This window comes from Scyliorhinus torazame, chromosome 2, assembly GCF_047496885.1.
Source record: "Scyliorhinus torazame isolate Kashiwa2021f chromosome 2, sScyTor2.1, whole genome shotgun sequence".
Classification (NCBI taxonomy): domain Eukaryota; kingdom Metazoa; phylum Chordata; class Chondrichthyes; order Carcharhiniformes; family Scyliorhinidae; genus Scyliorhinus; species Scyliorhinus torazame.
In genome coordinates this window covers 262,627,996-262,652,944 of record NC_092708.1, presented here as the reverse complement: position 1 = coordinate 262,652,944, position 24,949 = coordinate 262,627,996, and the positions used below count along the sequence as shown (strand labels likewise).

Genomic DNA, 24,949 nt, shown 5'->3' with positions numbered 1-24,949 from the left:
CTAGATGACTTGTTAGCTCTCTGAGCACAGAAAATATAGGTCAATGATATGTTTCCCTGTTATCTGAAATAATTAACATACATCAATCAAAAAATACATTTGTACAAAAATTATGTATGTTCACTCACACTTAATAATTAGGATTATATAATACATGGGGAGTGGCAGAGTGTTATTGTTGTTGGACTAGTGATCCAGAGACCCTGATCTGGGGACCCAGGTTCAAATCCCACCACGGTAGGTGATGGAATTTAAGCTCAATAAAATATCTGGAATTAAAAATCTAATGGTGACTATGAAACCATTGTCGATCGTTATAAAAATCATCTGGTTCATTACTGTCCTTTGGGGAAGGAAATCTGCCATCCTTACCTGGTCTGGCCTACATGTGACTCCAGAACCAGTTAACTCTCAAATGCCCCAGCAAGCCGCTCAGTTGTATTCAACAGCTACGAAAACACAAAAAAGGAATGAAACCGGACGGACCACACGGCATCGAACCAGGTACCGGAAATGACAATGGCAAATCCAGCCCTGTCGACCCTTCAAAGTCCTCCTTACTAACATCTGGGGGCTTGTGCCTAAGTTGGGAGAGCTGTCTCCGAGACTGGTTAAGCAACAGCCTGACATAGTCATACTCACAGAATCATACCTTACAGAGAATGTCCCAGATAGCACTATCACCATTCCTGGGTATGTCCTGTCTCACCGGCAGGACAGACCCAGAGAGGTGGCGGCAGAGTGGTATACAGTCGGAAGGGAGTTGCCCTGGGAGTCCTCAACATCCACTCTGGACCCCATGAAGTCTCATGGCTTCAAGTTAAACATGGGCAAGGAAATCTCCTGCTGATTACCACGTACCGGCCACCGTTAGCAGATGAATCAGTACTCCTCCATGTTGAACACCACTTGGAGGAAGCACCGAGGGTAGCATGTGCGCAGAATATGCTCTGGGTGGGGAACTTCAATGTCCATCACCAAGAGTGACTCGGTAGTACCACCACAGACAGAGCTGGCTGGGTCCTAAAGGACAGAGCTGCTAGACTGGGACTGCAGCAGGTGGTGAGGGAACCAACAAAAACATACTTGACCTCATCCTCACCAATCTGCCTGCTACAGGTGCATCTGTCCATGACAGTATTGGTAGACGTGACTGCCGCACAGTCTTTGTGGAGACAAAGTCCTGTCTTCACATTGAGGATGCCCTCCATTGTGTTGTTTGGCACTACTACTGTGCTAAATGAGATAGACTTTAAACAGATCTAGCAACTCAAGAGTGGGCATCCATGAGGCGATGTCAGCATCAGCAGCTGAATGGTATTCAATCACAATCTGCAACCTCATGGCCTGGCATATCCCCCACTCTACCATTACCACCAAGCCAGGTGATCAACCCTGGTTCAATGAAGAGTGCAGGCGAGCATGCCAAGAGCAACATCAGGCATATCGAAAAATGAGGTGTCGACCTGGTGAAGCTACAACACAGGACTAATTGTGTGCCAAACAGCATAAGCAGCAAGTAAAAGACAAAGCTCAGCGATTCCACAACGAACGCATCAAATCTAAGCTCTGTAGTCCTGCCACATCCAGTCGTGAATGGCGGTGGACAATTAAACTCACTGGAGGAGAAGGCTCCACAAATATCCCCATCCTCAATGATGGAGGAACCCAGCGCGTATGTGCAAAAGACAAGGCTGAGGCATTCGTAACAATCTTCAGCCAGAAGTGCCAAGTGAATGATCCATTTCGGTCACCTCCGGAGGTCCCCAGCATCACAGATGTCAGTCTTCAGCCAATATGATTCACTCCACGTGATATCAAGAAACGGCTGAAGGCACTGGAAGGCAAGGAGTATGGGCCCTGACAACATTCTGGCAATAGTACTGAGGACTTGTGCTCCAGAACTTGCCGCACGCCTAGCCAAGCTGTTCCAGTACAGCTACAACACTGGCATCTACCCGACAATGTGGAAAATTACCAGGTGTTTCACGTACACAAGAAACAGGGCAAATCCAACCCAGGCAATTACCGCCCTATCAGTCTACTCTCCATCATCACAAAGTGATGGAAGGAGTCATCAACACTGCTATCAAGCGGCACTTACTCAGCAATAACCTGTTCACGGACACTCAATTTGGGTTCCGCCAGGGTCACTCAGCTCCTGACCTCATTGCAGCTTTAGTTCAAACATGGACAAAAGAGCTGAATGCCAGAATGATTGGGAGATTGGAGACAGTGAGAGCGAATAAAGGGCAGGTAGTCTAAATGACAGGGTGTAACAAGTGGTATTCCCCCAAGCATCTACTCTGGGGGCTTCAATTTTTCAATCACATTTATCAAAAATTTGCATGGAAGAATAAAGAGCTGTTATGTCCTTGGGTGCGATTCAGTGGCCTCATTACGCTCTGGCTGAAAACGAGACACGCGCCGGGCACCAAACAGTTTGCGATGCAATCAGCGCGCTCCCACAGGCAAAATCAGGATCTCGCCGTAGCGTGGCGAGAGGTAATAGCATGGCAATTATTGCCACTTAAACCCCATTTCCATACAATTAATGAGAACGACCACATATCGAACGGCCTCCCGTCATTCAGCGGCCTCCTGAACCAGTGCTCACGCTGGCGCCTGTTGTGTTCTGTGATCTTGTCTATGCCATGAATCTACAGAACTGTTGGTGACTTAACTAGAATGATGTTTTATTGCCGTACACGTGCTAAAGAAACAATCAGAATGCTATACAGACCAAGTTACTGACTGAGTCTCCTAGACTCTCCTGGAACTACCCTTGTGTGCGACTGTCCTGGTGTACGCCTTACAACCTTCTGCCAAGAGCCAGATGTCACATGGCTGATGTCTGGCGTCACCTGCTGGTCGGAGGTCACACTGAGTGCATGTAATATTATTCACAGGCATATCACCACATCCCCCTTCCTTTGGAGATTATCAATTTCTATATATAAACATTGATCAGCATCTTTACACATTTAGTTTCTGTATCAACAATTTTCACTCGTGTGTCTATAAACATGATATGCCTGCTAGGTGTGTGTACCTTGTGCACAGTTCATTGTGCCTCCCTCACGGGATCACCCTGCTGATCGCTTGGGCTGTTGCCAGCCTTTTTAAAAACTAGTTTGCGTGCAGGTTTCTTGCTTCCTATCCTTCTGACGCAATGCTTTCTGTATGCATGTATCCTTGTAGGCCACATCTGCGTCACCAGCTTTCTCTTTTTTTGTTTCTTTACACGACGCTGTTTGCTGCTGAATCTTTATATATTCTCTGTCTCTGGCCTGTCAGCCACAACAACAACATCTTCGCTCCTGGTTTCATCAGTGGGATGCTCTGCCTCTCCCACTCTCCTCTTCCTCTTTTTAACTTTGATGATTCTTTTGTGAGTGCTTCTCTGATTATGTTTGCATTTGGCAACCCCTGTCTTACTATGGGTCTGCACCATGTGCGCAGGAGTGCATAGATCTTAGTTGGGACTTCGTGTCAGCGTGCGTCCGAGGGTCTGTGCATTCATGATCAAGTCTGTGCCCCCAACTGGTGATTGTAGAACCTCGTAATCCGGTGCCTGGGTGGAAACTACATCTATCACATCGGATGCTGTCCCTTCCTGGGGACGTTGGTTCCGGTAATCAGAAGAGACCTGCACGCAAACTAGTTTTTAAAAAGGCTGGCAACAGCCCAAGCGATCAGCAGGGTGATCCCGTGAGGGAGGCACAATGAACTGTGCACAAGGTACACACACCTAGCAGGCATATCATGTTTATAGACACACGAGTGAAAATTGTTGATACAGAAACTAAATGTGTAAAGATGCTGATCAATGTTTGTATATAGAAATGGATAATCTCCAAAGGAAGGGGGATGTGGTGATATGCCTGTGAATAATATTACATGCACTCAATAGATGTTGGAACATCTATTGATGGCTCCTCCTCACTGGAAATTATGGTACAAACGTTCTCTTGCCCTGACGCTTCAGGTGATGGGTCATCCTGTTCTTGCACTAGTATGTACATGTGATCCGTTGAGCTATATAATGATATAGTCATCAGCTCCTCTAACACATCTTCCACCGGAGTAACCTTGAGCAGCAAGGAGTCGATTACCAGAACCATTTCAGAGGACTGAGGTGGTTCACCATGTGCTTCTGGAGCCAGCTTCTCCATCATTGGTTTTATGTCCAGTGCTATCACCTCATCACGCCCTCGAAAGCACCTTACCAGCATTTTATCATCGCTCTCTGCTGACTCACTCTCGGAGTAGTCATTTTGGTCATCATATTCACATTTTTCGTATGTGTCTTCATAGTCCTCATCCTTGCAGTTAATATCATCGTACTCCATCATCAATATCCTCATACTCATCATCATCTTCCAAGGGCAGCACGGTAGCATAGTGGTTAGCACAGTTGCTCCACAGCTCCAGGGTCCCAGGTTCGATTCCCGGCTGGGTCACTGTCTGTGCGGAGTCTGCACGTTCTCCTCGTGTCTGCGTGTGTTTCCTCTGGGTACTCCGGTTTCCTCCCACAGTCCAAAGTTATGCGAGTTGGGGGAATTGGCCATGCTAAATTGCCCTTAGTGTTCAAAAAGGTTAAGTGGGGGTTACAGGGTTACGGGGATAGGGTACATACGTGGGCTTGAGTAGGGTGCTCTTTGTAAGGGCCGGTGCAGACTCGATGGGCCGAATGGCCTCCTTCTGCACTTGGCCTCCTTCTGCACTGTATATTCTATGATGAAGTATTACACTGCTCGTGGAAGTGTGTGTTCATGCAGGAATTAACCTATTTTCAAATCAGTAGTGAGTCTTGCTGCAGAATTTCCATCGAACACTCCATGTTTCGGAACCTCATGGGGAGTGAAGAAATTGAAAAAAAAGAGTTATTTAGCAGTTTTCATGACTGCTTTACGAGTAGGCCGACTCCCATGCGACTGCTTCAGTCTAATGGTTTTCATTGTGACATTTTTTTCATTCTTCCAGTTGATGTGGCAGTCCATGCACCCTGTAATTGTAAATACGAAGACGCCCGCCCCATTAGACCACGACTTTACGTGGTATGTTTTTCTGAGCACTTCATTCGTGAAGTACTCATTTTATTCAAACTTGAACTCCAGAATGAAGCCCATTGGCTGTCTGGGATCCGGAAAGTTTACTGCAACGTCCTGTAGATGCTTTGAAATGGGCTCATCATGCTCCTGTATCATGCGTCTGAGCATATTCTCATTCTTGAAGACAGATAGCCAGGACTCTTGCTGTGTCCTTCAGATTCTCCATTTCTGTCCCTGGTTGATCTTTTTCCACTTTCACTATCGCTCGTAGCTCATCGGATAATTTTGCCACTGTGTCTGATTGCGAATTGCTTTAATGTTTTGTCGGTTCGCTGACTGGAACATACAACCTCAGATCTCACATGCATCACCCCCTAGGATGGATTCACGTTTCATGTCCACAATGGAGAAAGGTACGCTGTGTCTTCTGTTTTGTACCCAAGCTTCTAGGACACACATCCCCAACGTCTCAAACTCATTCCCACTGTAGTCAACCAGCATTCTTGGCCAGATTATGACTTTCGGCAGCACTCGCAGGCCGTGTAGATCACCCAAACTGAGGAGGTTTGCCTTTGCTCCAGTGTCAAGTTTGCGTTTTATCAGTGTGTCGTTTAATATCACTAGAATAGTCCATCAGCTTTCGATGGTATCAGCTGAATCGGAACCGACGTTCCAAAAACGTCATCAAAACTTCTTTCTCTTTTGTCCTCGGACTCATCGTGTCCTTGGTTGAGGTTAGATCCACAAAAAATAATTCATCAAGGGTCATCTCATTAACTGCATTGATCGACTCCATCTGAAAAAGAATGAAAATCGCTTATTGTCACGAGAAGGCTTCAATGAAGTTACTGTGAAAAGCCCCTAGTCGCCACATTCCGGCGCCTGTTCAGGGAGGCTGGTACGGGAATCGAACCGTGCTGCTGGCCTGCCTTGGTCTGCTTTAAAAGCCAGCGATTTAGCCCAGTGTGCTAAACCAGCCCCATCTGGTCCATTATAGGACGTGAAAAACAGTTTCACAAAATGGTCGACATGACAACATCTGGAACATACTTTTCCAAAGGCTGGATATTGCCGTGGGCCATGTCGATTGCCACATTTCTGGCACAAGATGACGGCTCCTGTTGGTCACCCGCACTGAGACCACTTTTCCTATTGACCTGTGTCACAGTGCTAATAGCCCTGGCATCTTCCTCTATGTTGGTGCCAAAATGTTTCGAGCTGAGTGTGCTGATTTACTGTGCAGCTAACTCACTCGCATGGCAAATCTTGATTACTTGTTCCAATATCAAATCATCTTCCCGCAGCAATCTCTCATGGAACTTGTCATTTGATATACCAAATAGAATTTGGTCGCGGATCATTGAAGATTTCAGATTACTGAAATTGCAGGATTGGGCCTTCAGCCTCAAGTTAATGACAAAACTGTCGCAAGATTCGCCTGGTTTCTTGGACTCGTACGAAAAATATATCTTTCAAGTGTTTAATTTTTTTTTCCGGGGAGCGATGCCAATCAAAGTACCCGATGACTTCATTGTATCTCTTGCTCTCCTCTTCACGTATTATACATTTCAATTGCTTGTGGACCCGCCACCGTGAGCAACAGCACAATTCGCCTTTCCTCAGGCTGTGCCTGCAGGCAAAAGATTGAGACAAAGAGTTTGAATTGCTGTTTGAAGACACGCCAGTTTTCATCTATGTTGGATTGAATTTGTTTGTCACATGTACCGAGGTACAGTGAAAAGTATTGTTCTGAGTGCAGCTCAGACAGTTCATTCCGTAAATGAAAATAAAATAAATAGGACAAACATAAAATACACAATCTAAATACATAGACACAGGCATCGGGTGAAGCATACAGGAGTGCAGTACTACTCAGTAGAGACGATGTGTGAAGAGATCAGATCAATCCATAAAAGGGTGGAATAGGAGTCTGGTAACAGCGGGGAAGAAGCTGTTTTTGAATCTGCTTTCCCAAGGGAGGTGCAGATAGAGTCAATGGATGGGAGGTGGGTTTGTGTGATGGACTGGGCTGTGTTCACGAATCCCAGTAGTTTCTTACGGCCTTAGGATGAGCAGTTGCCACACCAGGCTGTGATGCAGCCAGATAGGATGCTTTCTATGGTGCACCTGTAAAAGTTTGTAAGAGTCAATGTGGACATGCCAAAATTCCTTTGTTTCCTGAGGAAGTATACGCACGGTTGTGCTTTTTTGGTCGCAGCGCCGATGTGGGTGGACCATGACAGATTTTTGGTGATGTGCACACCTAGGAATTTGAAGCTGGCAACCATCTCAATCTCGGCACCGATGATGCAGACAGGGGTGCGTACAGTACTTTGCTTCCTGAAGTCAATGACCAGCTCTTTAGTTTTACCGACATTGAGGGAGAGATTGTTGTCGTTACACCACTCCACTAGGTTCTCTATCTCCCTCCAGTGTTCTGGTTCATCGTTGTTCGAGATCCAACCCACTATGGTTGTGTCATCAGCATACTTGTAGATGGAATTGGAGCCAAATTGTTCCATGTAGTCGTGTGTATAGGGAGTACAGTAGGGGGCTAGGTACGCAGCCTTGCGGGGCTCCGGTATTGAGGACTGTCATGGAGGAGGTGTTGTTTATCCTTCCTGATTGTGGTCTATGGGTCACAATGTTGAGGATTCAGTTGCAGAGTGAGGAGCCACGTCCTAGGTTTTGGGTCTTCACGGCTTTGCTTAGTAGCCCGTTATATTGTTTAAGCCATGCCACAACCAACGAGATTCTGTGTTGTTAATTTGTGACTGTAGCTTAGTCTGGTATTGTCTTTTGGTGTCCCTGATGGCTTTGTGGAGGTCATACCTGGATTTCTTGTATAGGTCAGGGTCGCCTGTCTTGAACGCCTCAGACCTGGCCTTCATTAGGGAGTGAATCTCCCGATAAACCAGTGTTTACGGTTGGGGAACGTACGTACCAGTTTCTTTGGCCCGCAAAATCTTCTACACACTTGCTGATGAAGTGTGTGACGGCAGTGGCATACTCATTTAGGTTGGCCGCTGAGTTCTTGAATGTGCAATTTTCCAAGATATCCGAGTTCCTTTATTTTGATCTCTTGCACATTTTCAGTTTTAATCACTTCACCATCAGATGCCCAGTGGTTAAACTTTGGAATTCACGCCTTAATCTTTCCCCATCTCATCCTTTAAGATGTGTCTTAAAGCTTATCTTTGACCAAGCTTTTGGTCATCTATTTGGATATCTCTTTATGTGGCTTGGTGTCAACTTTGTTTGCTAACACTTCTGTGAAGCGCCTTGCGTTGGTCTTAGTAAGTTATTGATACTTTTACATCATTAGTTTTTCATTTGGATTCCATTTGTGAGCAGAATTTCTAAACCTACAGAACAAAATCCAGCTCACTTATGCCTGCAGCAAAGCTGTTAACACGAGTTTTGCATTTGAAATTGCAAAGATAATCACAGAAGGATAGATTTACATATTACCATTTACAGCCTCAGAACATCTCAAAGTGCTTTGCTATCCAAGGCGTACTTTTGAAGTTTAGTCATACAAAAGGAGTACTTTTGAAGTATAGTCATACAAACATCCAAAAAGGCAGGGACAGGAAAATATTACCAAGCAGTCTATTAAGTCTACCCACAAATTTACAATGTGACAAAGCATTCTGGCTCCCAGTATACGCTTCCACTTATAGTCAGTTAGTCTCCTGAAACAGGCAAAAAAAGATGCGGCCACTTCAGGGAAACATTAATAAAGGCGAGGGAAGACCGATGAGTGAACAAAAGGAGACATAAGTTATAAGAACAACTATTTACAAGGGGTCACGTTATACCTCATCTCTCTTTGTGTTGGTCGATTCCTGACTGGCCGACCTTTTGTACAACATGGTTATCAGCCCCGCAGGTAACGGGGGAGCTCTTACTCCTCGAGCCACACGAGGAAAACAATTGACCCCACCCAGTGTGTCCTGTGCAGGTTATTACAGAAATCAATTCTGGGAAATTCTCCTTCGTCCCCAGAAGGCAATCCAAATGAGTTCCAGGCAACCACAGTGACCATGAGGTACACGCTATCTTACCTACTGTATACAGAAATATTAGCCATCGCTTGGCCATGCTAACTGCTTTTTGAGCTGTCGCAAATTAGCCAGGAATTTGTACCAAGTGTCATGTGAAAAGTGAAACCTTACCTGACAACAAACCTAGTCCTGTGCTTTACATATTTTATTCACATGACTCCCTTCTACCCTCTAACCTGTCTAGTTTAAATGGACTATCAACATAGATAACAGAAAATGCTGAAAATACTAGAAATAGGTCTTGCAACATCTGTGAAGAGAGAAACAGAGTTAACATTTCAGGTCTGTGATATTTCATCATGGGCTGCGTTTCCTACATTGCCACACATCAAAAGCACTTCATAGGCTGTAAAGCATTTTGGGATGTCCGATGGATGTGAAAAAGAAAATCTTGCATTTATATAAACACTTTTTAAAAATTGAAATCCCAGTAACTGCCTCAGTTAAAAAAGAACTTACATTGATATAGCACCTTTCACAACCTCAGGATGTCCAAAAGTGCTTTATAGCCAATAAATTAATTTCTGAAGTGTAGTTATTCTCGTCATGTAGGAAACATGCAGCCAATTTGCACGCACCAAGGTCCCACATACAACAATGGCTTAATGACCAAAGAAAAAGGGAAAAGGTTGAAAATACTCAGCAAGCCAGGCAGTGTTTGTGGAGAGTGAAAGAGTTAACGTTTCAACATCAACCTGAAATGGTAGCGGTTGCTCTCTCCAAATTTCTGCCTGATCTGTTGAGTTAGCACTTCCAGTTTTTATTTAAATTTTCCAGCATCCACAGTATTTTGCTTTTGACCGGATAATCTGTTTTAACAATATTGGTTGATTATTTATTAGCCTGGACAATGGGAAGAATTTCCCCGCTCTGTCCTGGGATCTTTTGCATCCACCACGTTGGACTTTGGTTCAGTGTCTCGTCAAAAAGATAACTGCATTACTCCCTGGATACTGCATTGGAGGGGCAGCCTCAGTTATGTGTTCAAATGTAACTTTCATCCCTAACTCAGAGGTGAGAATGCTATCACTGACCAAAGGCTGAAACTCAACAAATATTAGCTCAGATCTAATATCTCCATGGGCAAAATATCAAATGTATCAGCTTCAAAGTAAAAAGTGTGTCAGCGACTTTATTGTAATTTCTAAAGCACACATGAAGCAGCTACTCAGCTTCACCTGAAGAGATATTCATCCATTTCCATATTTCTAGTCCGTCATGCCCAAGAGCGCATTATTTATGCTCCAGCCTGGATTCTGTCAACCTATTCAATCATTCATTCCGAATCCTGTCCTCATTCAACTACCTCAGTGGTCACTGGACAGTAACCGATGGTAGGAAGTCTTTCCTATCTTTCCCTACGCGTTGCAGGGGCATCGAGACCAACCGCTGAAATCAGAGAACTTGATGCAGACTAGAAACTGGAACTCGGACTATCCTGCTGTTTGTAGCTTATTGGATATCAAGCTTCAAACATAATCTTAATGAATGTTTCATCATGCGGTGGAGGAAAGAGGCTTTTTGAGGAATATTACCATCACTGGGAGTAGGCGCCTCATGTAATAAAAAGTTACATATTTAAATTGCAGCTTTAACATAAGGCACTTTAAGGAGCATTGTAAAACAAAATATGACGCCGAGCTACATAAGAAGATATACTTGATCAAAATAAGTAGGTTTAAAGATTGTCTTAAAGGACGAAAGTGTGGTGCAGAGGGGGGTTTGGGGAGAATTCCAAGGCCGAGCGCTGAGGCAACCGAAGGTGTTGCCACCAACAATGCAGCAATGCAAGAGAAAATAGAATTAGAGGAGCATAAAGATATCACAGAGTTGTACAGCTGGAAGAGATTTAGAAATATAGGGAATGGTGAGGCCATGGAAGTTCTGAAAAAACTGGATGAGACTTTTAAAATCAAGATGTTGCTTCACTGGGAGACAACATAAATCAGCGAGAACAGGGCTGATAGGGGATCAGTACTTGGTGATCAGTACTTGGTGCGAGTTAAAACACAGGCAGCAGAGTTTTGGATGACCTCAAGTTTATGGAGGGTAGAATGTGGGAGACCACACAGGAGTACTTTGGAAGTAAGGTAACAAAGCAGCTAAGGTAGTCAAGAGATAGCTACAGATTAAACGAGGGTTCAGCAGCAGATGAGTCATAGAAATCAGAGAAACCCTACAGTGCAGAAGGAGGCCATTCATCCCATCAAGTCTGCATCAACCCTCTGAAAGAGCACCCTACCCAGGCCCTTGTCCTATCCCCGCAACTTCACCTAACCCGCACACCCTTGGACACGAAGGGCAATTTAGCATGACCAATCCATCTAACCTGCACAACTTTTTGGACTGTGGGAGGAAACCGGAGCACCTGGAGGGAGCCCACGCAGACACAGGGAGAATGTGAAAACTCCACACAGTCACCCAAGGCCAGAATTGAACCTGGATCCCTGGCACGGTGACACAGCAGTGCCAACCACTGTGCCAACTGTGCCGTGTTGGAAGTCTAACGATGTTGCGAAGCTGGAAATAAATGGTCTTAGGATGACATGAATACAGGAGAGGTTTAATAATTCAAATTATGAAGGGTTTTGATAGATCAGGTAGGGATAAACTGTTTCTGCTGGCTGAAGTGTCAGTAACCAGAGGACAGAGATTTAAGATATTTGGCACAAAATTGCCTCAGGGAGATGAGATTTTTAAAAATGTATCCAAGTGGTTACAATCTAGAATGTGCTGCGAGAAAGGATAATGGAAGCAGATTCATGAGTAACTTGGGAGAATTGGCTAAATATTATTAAAAAGAGAAATTTTCTGGGCAATGGAGAAAAATCAGAAGAGTGGTAGTACATAGTGACTTTTTCAAAGAATTATTATGGGCACAATGGGACAAATAGATTCCTTCTGCACTGTGTGATTCTATGTTTCCATCCAAGTTAATTCATACCCACCACAGCATAAACGCACATTATGGGTGCGATTCTCCGGCCTCGTTGCGCTCTTGCTCAAGTGTAATGAGGCCGGTGAATTGCGGGAGGCCAAAAATGAGATCTGCACCAGGCGGAAAACAGTTTGCGATGCAACCAGCCCATTCCCATATGCAAAATCAGGATCTCACCGTAGCGTAGCGAGAAACCAATTATCACTACTTAAGCCCCATTTCCATACAATTAATGTGAGCCACCCGATATCCAACGGCCTCCCGTCATTCAGCGGCCTCCTCAGCAAGTGCTCACACTGGTGCAGATTAGTATTCCTTTTGAAAAATGTGATCCTAACGGATAAGCTTCTGCGGGGAGCCGAGTTGCCCTCTTTGCTCACAGGCAAAGTGCCCCGGGATGTTGGGCTTGCCACCCCAGGGCTCGGTTTGGGGGGGGGGGGGGGGGGGGGCTTGGCTGGGGTTGGGAGCCCTCCGCAGGGGTGGGCCACCATGGGGGGGGGGGCAACCATGCGCTGTGGGGGGAAAACCACATGCCAACCACTGGATCGTGTGTACCCATTCCAGGGGCAACCCCTGTCCCTGCCTGTCTGCCCCAATGACCACCCATAACCCCAACCAACTGCTGAGTCCTCTGGCTGCGCGGCTGAAGGCTATTGCTAATAGAGAATTGGCAATCATGGTTAAGTGAGCACTTCACATATGCCAAGTGGATTCCCGTGGGTGTGCGGGCCATACAGCATGTGGGAGTCATTGCCTAGCATCCCAATCAGACTGTGATGCATGGACACTGTGCTTGAACACTGTGGGAGGCAACAACACACATGCAACATCCAAACACCCAGGAGATGGGACACTGCTCCGGGGACATGTCCACGGCTGGAAGGTGGGTGAGCACAATGGGAAGGGGGGTGCAGGAGATGCCTGGAGAGATGGGCAAAAGGTCCGGGGGTCAGCCCGTATTGCGTAAGAAAGTGACAGAGGCATCATAATGTTTTTGCAAAAAGGTGTTGTACAAACCCCACTCCCAATTGTGCCGTCCCCCACCTCCCCAACCCCTCCCCACCCACTACCTACCACCGCCTCCCCCTCCAACCCCTCCCCACCCCCCGCCACCCCACCCCCAGTACCCTCAGTGATCCTCAACATGCTTTGCCCTCCTAGAGTGGCCACTAAGTCTTGGTGCTTCCCCAGGACGCACATCTGAGGTGGAGGCAGCCTGCTGCTTACCCAGTCTTATGGTCCTCGATGACCCCAGCAGACATCCTCTGGGAGCTCTGGGGCCAGAATGCCTTGGCTCACTTGCTGGTGGCACATGCACAGCTGTGCCGCCCTGTCCGGTGTGCTGACTGCGGGATGCGACCTCATCAGAGGGGTGGAACGCAGGGGAACAGGTGGCCAACATCCCCAATCCATGGGATGGGTTCATCTTGACACCACTTCTCCCGATTGGTGCCCATAGGGCCCTGGGGCCACCATGGGATGGAAGGACTGCTGGTTCGAGCCCCGGCTGCCCCTGCATCATCTGGCTCTGCCAGCCCTGGCTCTGCACCATTGTGTTGACGCCCTCAGCGATGCTCCGCAGTTACTGGGCCATGCTCTGCAGCATCTCAGTCATGCCCACCTCTGACCGGGAAAAGCTCCGCAGTGCCTCGGCCATGCCCATCTGAGAGCGGGACATGTCCTGCAGAACCTCACTTTTTCACATTCCCCACCGAGTCGGACACCCGGCCGGGACCCTCAGCCATGGCCGTCACCGACTGCGTGATGCCTTGGACACCTTCACTCATGGTGCCGATGTTGTGCACCAGGCTTGCCACTGTAGTCGCCACCCATGCAGTGTTGGTCTCGGTGCCACGCATTGCAGGCGCAATGGATCTGCTGGAGTGATGCTCAAATCTCCCTCTGAATGTCCCAGTCACTCCTGGTCGTTTCCATCAGCTCCGGGTACCTCTGTACCACATACTCAGCAAAAGGCTTGGACCCAGCTGGGTCCTGGGATCCAGCAGGCCTCCGATTGCTGTCTTGCCTGGGGGTTCCTGCCTCCACCTGATGTGCACCATCAGTGGTGTGGTGCTCATCAGATTGTGCCCCAGAAGCCTGACCACTAACATGCTCCCCCCCCGCAACCCCCCCCTCCCCTCCCCCCGCAGGTGTGTGTATCTGCACTGGTGGGAGGAGGGGATAACAGCTGTGCCGCGACTACATCCTCGGATCTCTCCTCTGAGGTGTTCTCCTCGGAGTCAGGAGAGGGGGCTGCCGGGATGGGCCGGCACCGTCGGCTGGAGGACCGGCTGGAGAATGGTCATGTGGTCAGTGGGAAAGATGAATCAGTCAGTAAGTCACCTATTCATGTGACTACATGTGCCCGGTGGTTCTTTACCTCTGCCTCCCCGTGGCTGATCGATCTGTCCTCGGCCATCCCAGCCACCTCCAGGACCCTCTCGTCGAAGGAGGTGAGGAGCCTTAAGTCCGGCATCCCTCCGCCAGTCTGGGCCCTCTTCCCACGATTATGAAGAGCTTTTCCTGAGGAGACACAGAGAGGGCACATGCGTGGTTCACAGGGTGGGAGGGTGTGTGTGAGGGAGGGGTTGGGGGGTGAGGGGGTTGCATGGGGAACTGGGGCTGGATGCTCCCTTGCGGCGGGGAGGGGGGGCTTTGGTCCTTACTCACTCGTGCTGCCCGGTGTGCCTCGTTTACCTTTTTTCTGCACTTAAGGCCAATCCTCCTGGTCACACTCCCCCAGCTGACAGCTGCCACCATCCCATTCCAGGCAGCACTGGTTGCCTTATACGATAAAGGAGCAGAATCAGGCCATTCGGCCCATCGAGTCTGCTCCCCCATTCTATCATGGCTGATATGTTCCTCAATGTTACCTACAATGCCACAGACCAAGAGCTGGATTGCAAAACCAGCCAGAACATCTCCTGCCTAGAACACATGGCCTAGGAGCAGGAGGAGGCCATTTAGCCTCCCAAGCCTAAACACCTTCAATGTGATCATGGCTGATCCCATCCTGGCCTCAACTCCACTGTCCAGCCCGTTCTCCATAACCCTTTGTAGCGCACAATGACTTACGAGAGAGACGAGTAGAGATGAAGTCGATGAGGCTTTATTAAGCGAGACTTGTCCCCAGCAGTTCAGCAACAGAATGGAGCGGCGGGGAGAAGCTCGGGCTCTTATACTCCGCCTTCAGGGCGGAGCCGGGAGTCAACAGCCAACCAGGACCCGGGATCTGTCAGCCAATAGCATCACGGCTTCACAGTCCCACATGACCCCTAATACATACTACCACACCCTTCAACCCATTACCAATTAAAAATTTGTCCAACTCCTCCTTAAATTTACTCACTGTCCCTGCATCCACCACACTCTAGGGTAGCGAATTGGATTGGATAGGATAGGATTTGTTTATTATCACATGTACCGAGGTACAGTGAAAAGTATTTTTCCGCGAGCAGCTCAACAGATCATTAAGTACAGGGGAAGAAAAGGGATTAAAAGAAAATACATAATAGGGCAACACAAGGTAAATTTTAAAATATTAGAACGCTTGTAAGTTAAGTAAAAAGTAGGTCTGTTGGGGAGAGCTCGCAGAGAGTCGCCTCGCTCCGACGCCATCTTTGGAAGAAGATTCCATAGATCCACAATCTTTGGGAGAAGTAGTTTCTCCTCAAATCCTCTCATTTTAAAATGCTCCACAGGAGGAAGCATCTGCTCCATGTCTACTTTATCCATACCTGTTGGCATCCTGTACACCTTGATTTGATCTCCCCTCATTCTTCTAAATTAGAGAATATAGACCTAAACTGTTCAATCTCTCCACATAAGACAAAACCCTCATCTCTGGAATTATCTAGTGAACCTCCTCTGAACTGCCTCCAATGCCACTATATCTTTCCTCAAATAAGGATAGCAAAACTGTGCACAGTACTCCAGGTGCGGTCTTACCAATGCATTGTACAGTTACAACGACACTTCCTTAACACTCAATTCCTTTTGCTAGAAATGCCAACATTCCATTTGCTTTCCTTTTTTTTTTAAATTAATTTTTCTGAGTTAAAAAGCCAGGGCTCAGAGTGTGGGTCAGGGGCGAACCCCAAATCCAACTCCTCGCCTGCTCCAAAAACCAATTCAAATTGAATCCAATTCATGGTCCCCACAAGAGATTCCATTTGCTTTCCTTAATAGCTGTTGCGCCTGCATGCTCGTTTTTTGTGACTCATGCACAAGGACACCCAGATCCCTCAGCATCGGAGCATCCCGAAGTGTCTCCCCATTTAGATAATAAGTTGCCTTTCCATTTCTTCGACCAAAATGCATGACCTCACACTTATCCACATTAAACTTCATCTGCCACATTTGGCCCACTCTCCTAACTTATCTATATCCATTTGTAAGGTTCTTATTTTCTCATTGCAACTTACTGTACCATCTATTTTTGTGTCATCTGCGAATTTGGCTATAGAACCTTCTTTCCCTGTATCCAAGTTGTTAATATATATTGCATAATAGCCCAAGGACCAAACCCAGTGGCACCCCACTAGTTACATCTTCCATCCAGAAAAAAAAACATTTATCTCGACTCTGTCTCCTGTCCATCAGCCAGTCTTCCATCCAAGCTAATAAATGACCCCTAATCCCATGTGATCACACCTTGTGCATTAACATACTGTGCGACACCTTGTGGCTGACTCTCCTTGACCCTGGGGGGAACAGGACATCCTTCCTGGCCTCCACAGCGTCTAGCAGCTTCCCCAGGTCAGCATCCCCGAATCGTGGGGCTGGTCTCCTTGGTGCCATTATTGCGAGCTGGCTGATGTTGGCTGAGCAAGTGCAGCTTAAGTGCTGCTCGACCTTGTTAACCGGGGGGCTGGCGAGCGTGGTTCCGGCGAATCAGCCACCAAGCCTTCATTTGCGATGGGAAACCAGTGAGGCCTCGTTAAGTGGACCACTCAATATTGGATTGAGTTGCTGGCGTCACTTGGCCAAGCGCCAGGAAACTCGCGGCAATTCCCGCTCACTACCACACTCAGACGATTTTACGGAGAATTGCACCCATTTCTGACAAGCTGAATAAATGTAAAGGCATGTTGGCATTCCTGCTGGGGAAATCCACTATATCGTTTGGTCAATGCCAGCTCAGTTGATTTCAGTCTTGCAGGAATTGGAGCTAGGGGGAGAGAAAACATCGGGCTGGATTCTCCGGTATTGAGGCTTCTCCGCTATTGAGGATTCTCCGGTATTGAGGCTTCTCCGCTATTGAGGCTATGTCCAGAGGAAGTGTCTAGTTTTACAATGAAAAAGTCGGCGCCTCCCCTGCACTGATGCTCCGCCCAGTGGGGTGCTAGCAGCCATGCCATGTCAAATCCCCGACATTCCCGACATAAATGGCTGGAGAATTGCCAGGTCCGTGGTCGCGTATATGCATGGCGATGACCTGCAGCGGTCATGTCGGACGACATGGCACTGGTCACGCGCGGACCCTACCGGCCAAATAGTGTTCCCCTGGACCACCCCCAGACCATCCCCCACCAGTCCCCCCAGCCCTCGCTGAAGCCTCTGCTGCCAGCAGCAAGGATCCCGCCCGACTGTGGCGGCGCTGGACATAGTCCACACGCAGTCAGGAACTCGGCTCATCTGGGGAGGAGCATCAAAGCGACTCACTGATACCATCACAACAGCATGCTGCGCACTCCTAGATAACGCAGATTAGGAGGGGGTGGAGCATCTGAAAAACGGTGCCGGCCCCGATTCGGTCGCAAACAGGAATTCTCCGCACAATCGGCGAATGCAATTTCGGCATCGGGCAACGGAGAATTCCGCCCTTCATCTTGAAGACAATGTCATTAGTGTCAGATTGGTGAAAACCATGCCCAATGCATTGTATAATTCCACATTAAAAGCAAGCCCACCCCCAAATTTTCTAGATTATTGTAAAATCAAACCATTCCTTCTTTTGAAAGGTGTATCAGTTCACTTAGTAAAACACAGAGCTAGTCAATTCCACGATTCAAACAGTAGAAACCAGTTAGACGGGCTTGTGATTCTGAATATTCACTGGGATAATACAGCGACTAGAGGTACGGTTATTGATAAACCAGACACACACATCTGGCAATAGGATTTTGTGCTTTAGCGTTTTTTTCGTCTGATGCAATTTTTAAATTTTATTTACTTTATTTAAGTGGTGAGATCAATGGTAGAAATATTATTTCTATTTGAATCTTACTGTGAAATTGGTATGTGAAAAATACACCTTGTGAAGTAGTTTTATTTGGTCTGGCGGGCTTGTACACAATACCGCCCCCACACCAAGATATAAAATTCCAAATACATGGGGGGCGGGGGAGGGGGAGTGCAAAAGCAATTGGGAATTAAGGAGGTTCTTCATGAGTCTGAGAAATATAACAAGGTGGTGAAGCTTTGAGAAAGTATTTTCAGAGCGAGAAGGTAAGGCAGATGCCTCCAGTGTAGCAGTGAAATAGGGATACATGCAGTAAACCAGAGCTAGAAGAGGAACATAACACCATAATGTTGCAATGGTTGGGATTAGAGAGGCAGTGGTGGGATTTGAAGAGAAAGACAATATTTGCACTCCCAAGTCTGGGAGCCACTGAAAGTTGAAGGATGGAAAGGCTCACCTGGGAGTAGTGGCTCGGGCTAATGACTGTCCACATAAAAAAAGGGTTGTTATAGAAGCAACACAGCACAATTTCACTGCATGGCAAAGCAGTGACATTTGACATGGAAGAGGAAGAAAAATAATAGGGAAGCGAGGCAAGCAGAATAGAGTTCAGAATTCACAATCTGTCTGAACTGCAGCACTTAGGAAAAATCAAGCCTGCGAGTAAGAAAGCTATGAAGGGGTATTTCCGCAGCAATGGGGGTGAGAGAGATGCTGACAGAAGCAATTGTCGATTTAGCGATGAGCTGGAGATGTTGGCTACAAAGTTCAGGTCAGGGTCGAGTAGGGCCTGAAGACTTCATGTTTGTGTGGATATCAAGGGGGACTGCGGTTGGACGTCAAATTATGATTGCCAATATCGGGAGTAGCTCTGGTTTGTCCACTACTTCAGAATCAGTCTATCGACATGGCAATAATCCTAGAATACGATAGAAGGCTCTCCGGCCAGGGATTATTTCTGGTTTGCAGATTCAATTTCAGTTGGTAATATCACTTCGCCACCCGAGTCCTTGCTACGTGACCGGATCTCAACAAAAAATTCCTGTCGAAACAATTCGGAAATTGGGATCAACTTCGCTCAGTTAATTCGAGGCCAAGAGGATACTTTCGTTTTTGGTGGCAGGAAATCCTTGGGATTCACATCAGACACCATCTACTTCCCGTCGGATCCTCCCATTCCTGTGTGTAAATGGGATATTGCACACTGGATACAGGGATATACTAACCTCGGCCAATAAATGGCGCTGGGGGTTGGGGATAGAGGCGGTTTTGCAGGCTGTTGACGAGCGGGGGATTAGTGCCCGGGGATGACCCCGAAGCTCGCTCCGCGCGCTCGCTCACACAGCTGAGACTGTGGACATTACTCACCAAGCGGATCTGAGTGCTGATGAGGACGTAAGGCATTGTTGCCAGCCGGGTGCTGGGCAGCGCTCACAGCTGTGCTGATCTGTCAGCCCTCGGTGTATCCGCGGCCCGGGACAGATGGTGCAACTTCCTCACTCGCTGCGGCCCAATCGCACCCCACCTGAGCGCACGCAATAACCCTTAAAGAGGCAGCCACCTCCTGGAATTGGCTCACAAGCTGCACAACCGCAGCCTCTCTGGGGAATGGACCCACCTCTTGGCATTTTATGTCATCCCGTGCGTCAAACAAGTTTATCGCTTTATCTTTCATTAATAAGTCTTTCAGAATCAGATTGAACCCGACGGGGGAGAGGTTTTTTGCTGCCTGATCGCACTTATTCCTGCTATGATTTGGTGAACCCTGCACTCATTCCAAGGCCAATGTGTTACTCCTACATACTCATAATTTCCCCCCTCCCTGCATGATCATATTATGACTGAATTTCACATTCAGTTTGAAGATGAGAAAAGGGGGTTTATGACTTGTACTTAAATTTAAATACGGGCAATTATGGAGGCCTGAAGGCAGAGCTAGCAAAAGTGAACTGGCAATTTAGGTCAATAATAATCTTTTTTATTGTCACAAGTAGGTTTACATTAACACTGCAATGAAGTTATGGGAAGATCAATAAAGATGCAGCGGCAGACATTTAAGGGGATATTTCAAAACACACAGACTAGATACATTCCAACAAGAAAGGAAAATTCAAAAGGGAGGATCCACCATCAGTGGTTAACTAAAAATGTTAAAGATAGTACCAAACTTAAAAAAAGCATATCATTGGGCAAAGATTGGGTGGCAGGTCAGAAGATTGGACAGAATATAAAAACAACAGCAAAGAATAACTAAAAGATTGATACCATAAGAAGTCTGACAACATCAGGTTAAAGTCCAACAGGTTTATTTGGAATTACTAGCTTTCGGAGCACGGCTCCTTCATCAAGTGAGTGATAAGGAGGGAAAAGTTAGACAATGAGAACTTCCTCCTATTGGCAGAAAGCCAATTGGAGAAAAAGTTATGAACTTACCTGGGTTTTAAAAATCCTGATCGAGCTCCCGATCAGAGCAGCAGCCTTCGGCCTACAGGGGACAGTCTCCGTAGGCCCCTGCGCAGGAGTCTAGACATGCCCCCTTATGAGAGGCCAGAATGGCAATGCCCATTAAGGTTATGCTTTGAAATAATAGTTTTGTATTGAAGACAGAGAGAGCAAATGGATTCCCCACTATTATATAGGTATCTTGAAGGTTTAAAAACTTTTTTTTCTTATTTCTCTTAATAATAATCTTTATTGTCACAAGTAGGCTTACACTAACACTGCCATGAAGTTACTGTGAAAGGCCCCGAGTCGCCACATTCCGACACTTGTTCGGGTACATGGAGGGAGAATTCAGAACATCCAAATTACCGAACAGTAAGTCTTTCGGGACTTGTGCGAAGAAACCGGAGCACCCAGAGGAAACACACGCAGACACAGGGAGAACATGCAGACTCCATACAGACAGTGATCCAAGCCGGGGATCAAACCTGGTACCCTGGAGTTGCGAAGCAACAGTGCTACCCACTGTGATACCATACTGCCCATTAGCGATAGAATCTTTGGCCATCACTTTAAGGAGCTTGGGACCGTGGAAGGGAATAGGTGCGGGGGGGGGGGGGGGGCTGCGGTGGAACATAGGGTGACTCTGTACGCAGATGATTTATTATATGTATCAGAGCCAAGTGCGTCATGGGGAACATAATGGAACTTCTTCGAAGAAAAAGAGTGAATATTTTGTGATGTCCCGGCCAGGAGCGGGAGGGCTGCTATTTCATAGAGCAGCAACCCACGTCAGGTATTTGGGGGTGCAGGTGGCGTGGGACTGGAGGGGGCAAGGGGGGGGTGGCTCCGTAGGTACAATTTTACTAGCTTGGTGGGAAGGGTGAAAGCAGATTTGGCAAGGTGGGATAGCCTCCCTTGGTCATTGGCAGGTTGGGTGCAGGCGATTAAAATGATTGTGTTGCCGCGATCTCTGTTTCTATTTCAGTGCCTGCCGATCTTTTTGCCAAAGGCATTTTTTAAGGAACTGGACAAGTCAATCACTTTGTTTATCTGGGGGAGGAAAGTAGCCAGGATTAGGAAGGTGGTCCTGCAGAAAGGGCAGCAGGCAGGGGGGGTTGGGTCTCCCGAATTTATTATATTACTATTGGGCGGCGAATGCTGAAAAGGTGAGGAGCTGGGATAGGGGGGGGGACTCCCAGTGGGTTAGAATGGTGGAGGGTCTGTGTAAGGGATCGGGGTTGAGGGCGCTGGCAACAGCGTCATTCCCGATGGCCCCCGGCAAGTTCTCTGGGAGTCCAGTGGTGGTGGCAACAATGAAGATTTGGAGGCAGTTGAGGCAGCATTTTAAGCTGTGGGCTGGGTCAGGGAAGAAGCCGATTATGGGAAACCATGGAGGCTATACAGGAGATGGGAGGAGAGGGGGACCAGTGTATTAAAAGGCATGTTCCTGGGGGGATGTTTTGCGAGGTTGGAAGAGTTGGGGGAGAAATATGGACTGGGGCAAGGGGAAGGGTTTAGGTACATGCAGCTCCGAGACTTTGCTAGGAAGGAGGTCCAGAGCTTCCAGATAGTACGGGGTCGTCTCATTGTTGGAAGAGGTATTGTTGGCAGGGGGAAGGGGTGTCGGCGATCTACGGGAGGATTTTGTGGGATGACAGTGTGTCCATGGAGGGGATCAAAGCCAAGTGAGAGGAAGAATTGGGAGGGCATTATGGAAGACGGTTTGTGGTGTGAGGTGCTCCGGAGGGTAAATGCCTCAAGCTCATGCACAAGGTTGGGGCTGATACAGCTAATAATAATAATCATCTTCATTATTACTTATAATGTAAGTAGGCTTACATTAACACGGCAATGAAGTTAAATGTTGTGTTTATGACGCACTTCACAAGGGCGAGGATGAGCCGACTCTTTGTGGGAAATGGAGGACGTATGTGAGCATTGTGGGAGGGACCCCGCAAACCACATATATATGTTTTGCTCCTGTCCGAAGCTGGAGAAGTATTGGAGGGAGGTTTTCAGTGTCATCTCGGGGGTAGTGCACGTGAACTTGGAATCAGGGTTCCTAGAAGAATTTTCGGATGTCGGACCGGCCCGAGTTGCAGGCGGATGCAGGGGCAGATGATTCAGCCTTTGCCTCGCTGATGTTGGAGATAAATTTGGGCATCTAACTAATTTGCTTTAATTCTTGTACCAAGCAAAATCATAAATACATTTGGATAAGTGTTCCCTTTGTGCTCTAATTGTGTATTTTTCAAAATTGTATACCTATCACGCTTTTGGTTGCTGATGTTGTGCATATGGCAAAAAAAAGTAATGTTTTTATATTTTATCACTCCTGCTTTATTTGTAACATGTTGATTTATTATTTCCAAAATCTTCAGCACATGAATATATTCCCTTTATCTCTTTTCATACCCTGACCTTTGTTTATCCCCCTTTTGATCTTTTCTTTGAAGTTATTATTATTTGTTTGGTAGTACAGAATTTGAATATTGCTGAAAAAAAGAGACAGGTCGAAGTTTTCCGTCTTGCTCGCATGAGGACACTTTGCAAGCATACCAATATAAGGGGAAGGCAACAATTTATATTGGATGAGAAGAGAGTACTGATTGGTTGGCAAGTGGATTCTGATTGGCAGAGACATTACCAGGGAGAATGCACCAGTTTATGGTGACTGACAGTTAGCTGTCAAGTATTGTTTGAAATTTAAACCAGGCAGTTTAAGCCTGATTGATCAAGTAATTGCCCTGAGAAGTGAGCCAGCAAATGGCTGTTATTTGTAGCTGAAACAGACACAAAGGGGGCAATTTTGAGCCCGCATTAGCCATCATAAACAGCGACGCGGGTCCAATAACTCAAGAGAATCAGGAAACGTGATTCTAGTCAGCGAGATCTTGTTTCCCGATTTTCCACATCTCTTGCCCGTGGCATGACGTTTCAATAAATTTTAATATAGCTAACAGGCTTCCCTGCAATATATTCCCCCCACTGAATATTCATACCTTGCAGGCATGATGTGGTGTTGGTGAGGTTTACAACAGCTATTTAAAAACTTGAGTCAGTTGAGAGGAACCCACAGGGGGCACAATGGTAAGTAAAGCTGCTAAGGGGAGATGGATGTGCCCGGTCCCTGATAGTGCCAACCAGGCAGTGCAAACCTAGCAGTTCCAGGTGCAGGCCCTCTGGGGCACCCCATTCACGGGTTCTCCTTTTATGTGTGTGTGTGTGGGGGGGGGCCCTGATGTGCTTGTTTTGGGGAGGGAGTCACCCAATGCCTGTGAGGGTCTGGAGCTCGAAGCCTGTGGGGGGGGTTCCGAGGCTTGTGGAGAGTGTGGGAGGGTTTCTCCAACACTTATCTGGGGGGTTCCGGGGGGGGGTGGGGGGTGGGGGGTGGGGCACAGTGTGACTGGGGGAGCTTATTTCACACGCAGATTAGGGCACCCTTTTTAAAGATAGTACCCTGATCTCTGTGCTGCCGTCATCCAGGCCTTGCCAGAGTGACGGTGCAAACAATGCCCCAGATTCTCTGTGCAGAGTACCAGAGAATTTAGTGAGAAATCTGGCTGCGCAACTGGAGAGCTACACTCCAGTTTTCTCACTGAACTGACAGCTCTGAAAAAATATTGGAAGCTTCCGCCCAATATGTGTACATATACTTTCTGTCTGTACGCACAAATATGCCACACTCTGAGCCTGACTGACAAGCTTAAATTGGTTGTCAGTGTAATTGTTCAATCGCAGAATCACTTCTAATGGTGGACGCTTGTTTATTCAGCACCTTTTCCATTGCGAACCGTGGCTGCGACATGCTGATTGATACAATGCACCAGTCTTTGAGAAGTACAGCCTACATACAGAGCATTACACTGGTACTAAAATTCATATACCATGTTATTCATTTGTGCGATAGACAGAACATCTTATTGGCTTGATGGCAGCTTCCTATTAATGGTGAATGCCACTCACATTTCTATTGCGTAGTACCAGTGTGAAACTGCTATCCTTAACCTGTTGCTCACGTTTTTGAGATATAATGCCCTTCCAGGCTAATCAAAGGTGGACTGGGCACTTTCAGGGCTGAACATGATGGCCTTAGGCCCATTCATAAGTCTACGTGATATACAGCACAATATGATGTGATTAGGGTAGCCATTATCCTGCAGGATGTCTATGATGCTCCCTATTTCAGCATCAAGCTTGCATGATGAGCAAACTAGCCATTTGTACTGGAAGCTACATATATGAATACACAGGGCCCTGT

General features: G+C 47.1%; 1 protein-coding gene across 3 annotated transcripts in view; it reads right to left on the bottom strand.

Annotated features, from left to right (window-relative positions):
* The window catches only part of gchfr (GTP cyclohydrolase I feedback regulator), a 49,232-nt gene extending 29,393 nt beyond the window's left edge, over positions 1 to 19,839 (bottom strand). The window contains exons 1-2 of one of the 3 annotated variants that reach the window (XM_072486363.1): positions 19,612 to 19,839; positions 14,440 to 14,582 (exon numbers count right to left, since the gene is read on the bottom strand). In XM_072486363.1, the coding sequence (XP_072342464.1) occupies positions 14,440 to 14,535 (96 nt within the window). In that variant the 5' untranslated portion in view covers positions 14,536 to 14,582; positions 19,612 to 19,839. The remainder of the gene's footprint in view (positions 1 to 14,439; positions 14,583 to 19,611) is intronic. The other 2 variants (XM_072486354.1, XM_072486371.1) reach the window with 2 other exon arrangements.
* Positions 19,840 to 24,949: the final 5,110 nt, after the last annotated feature.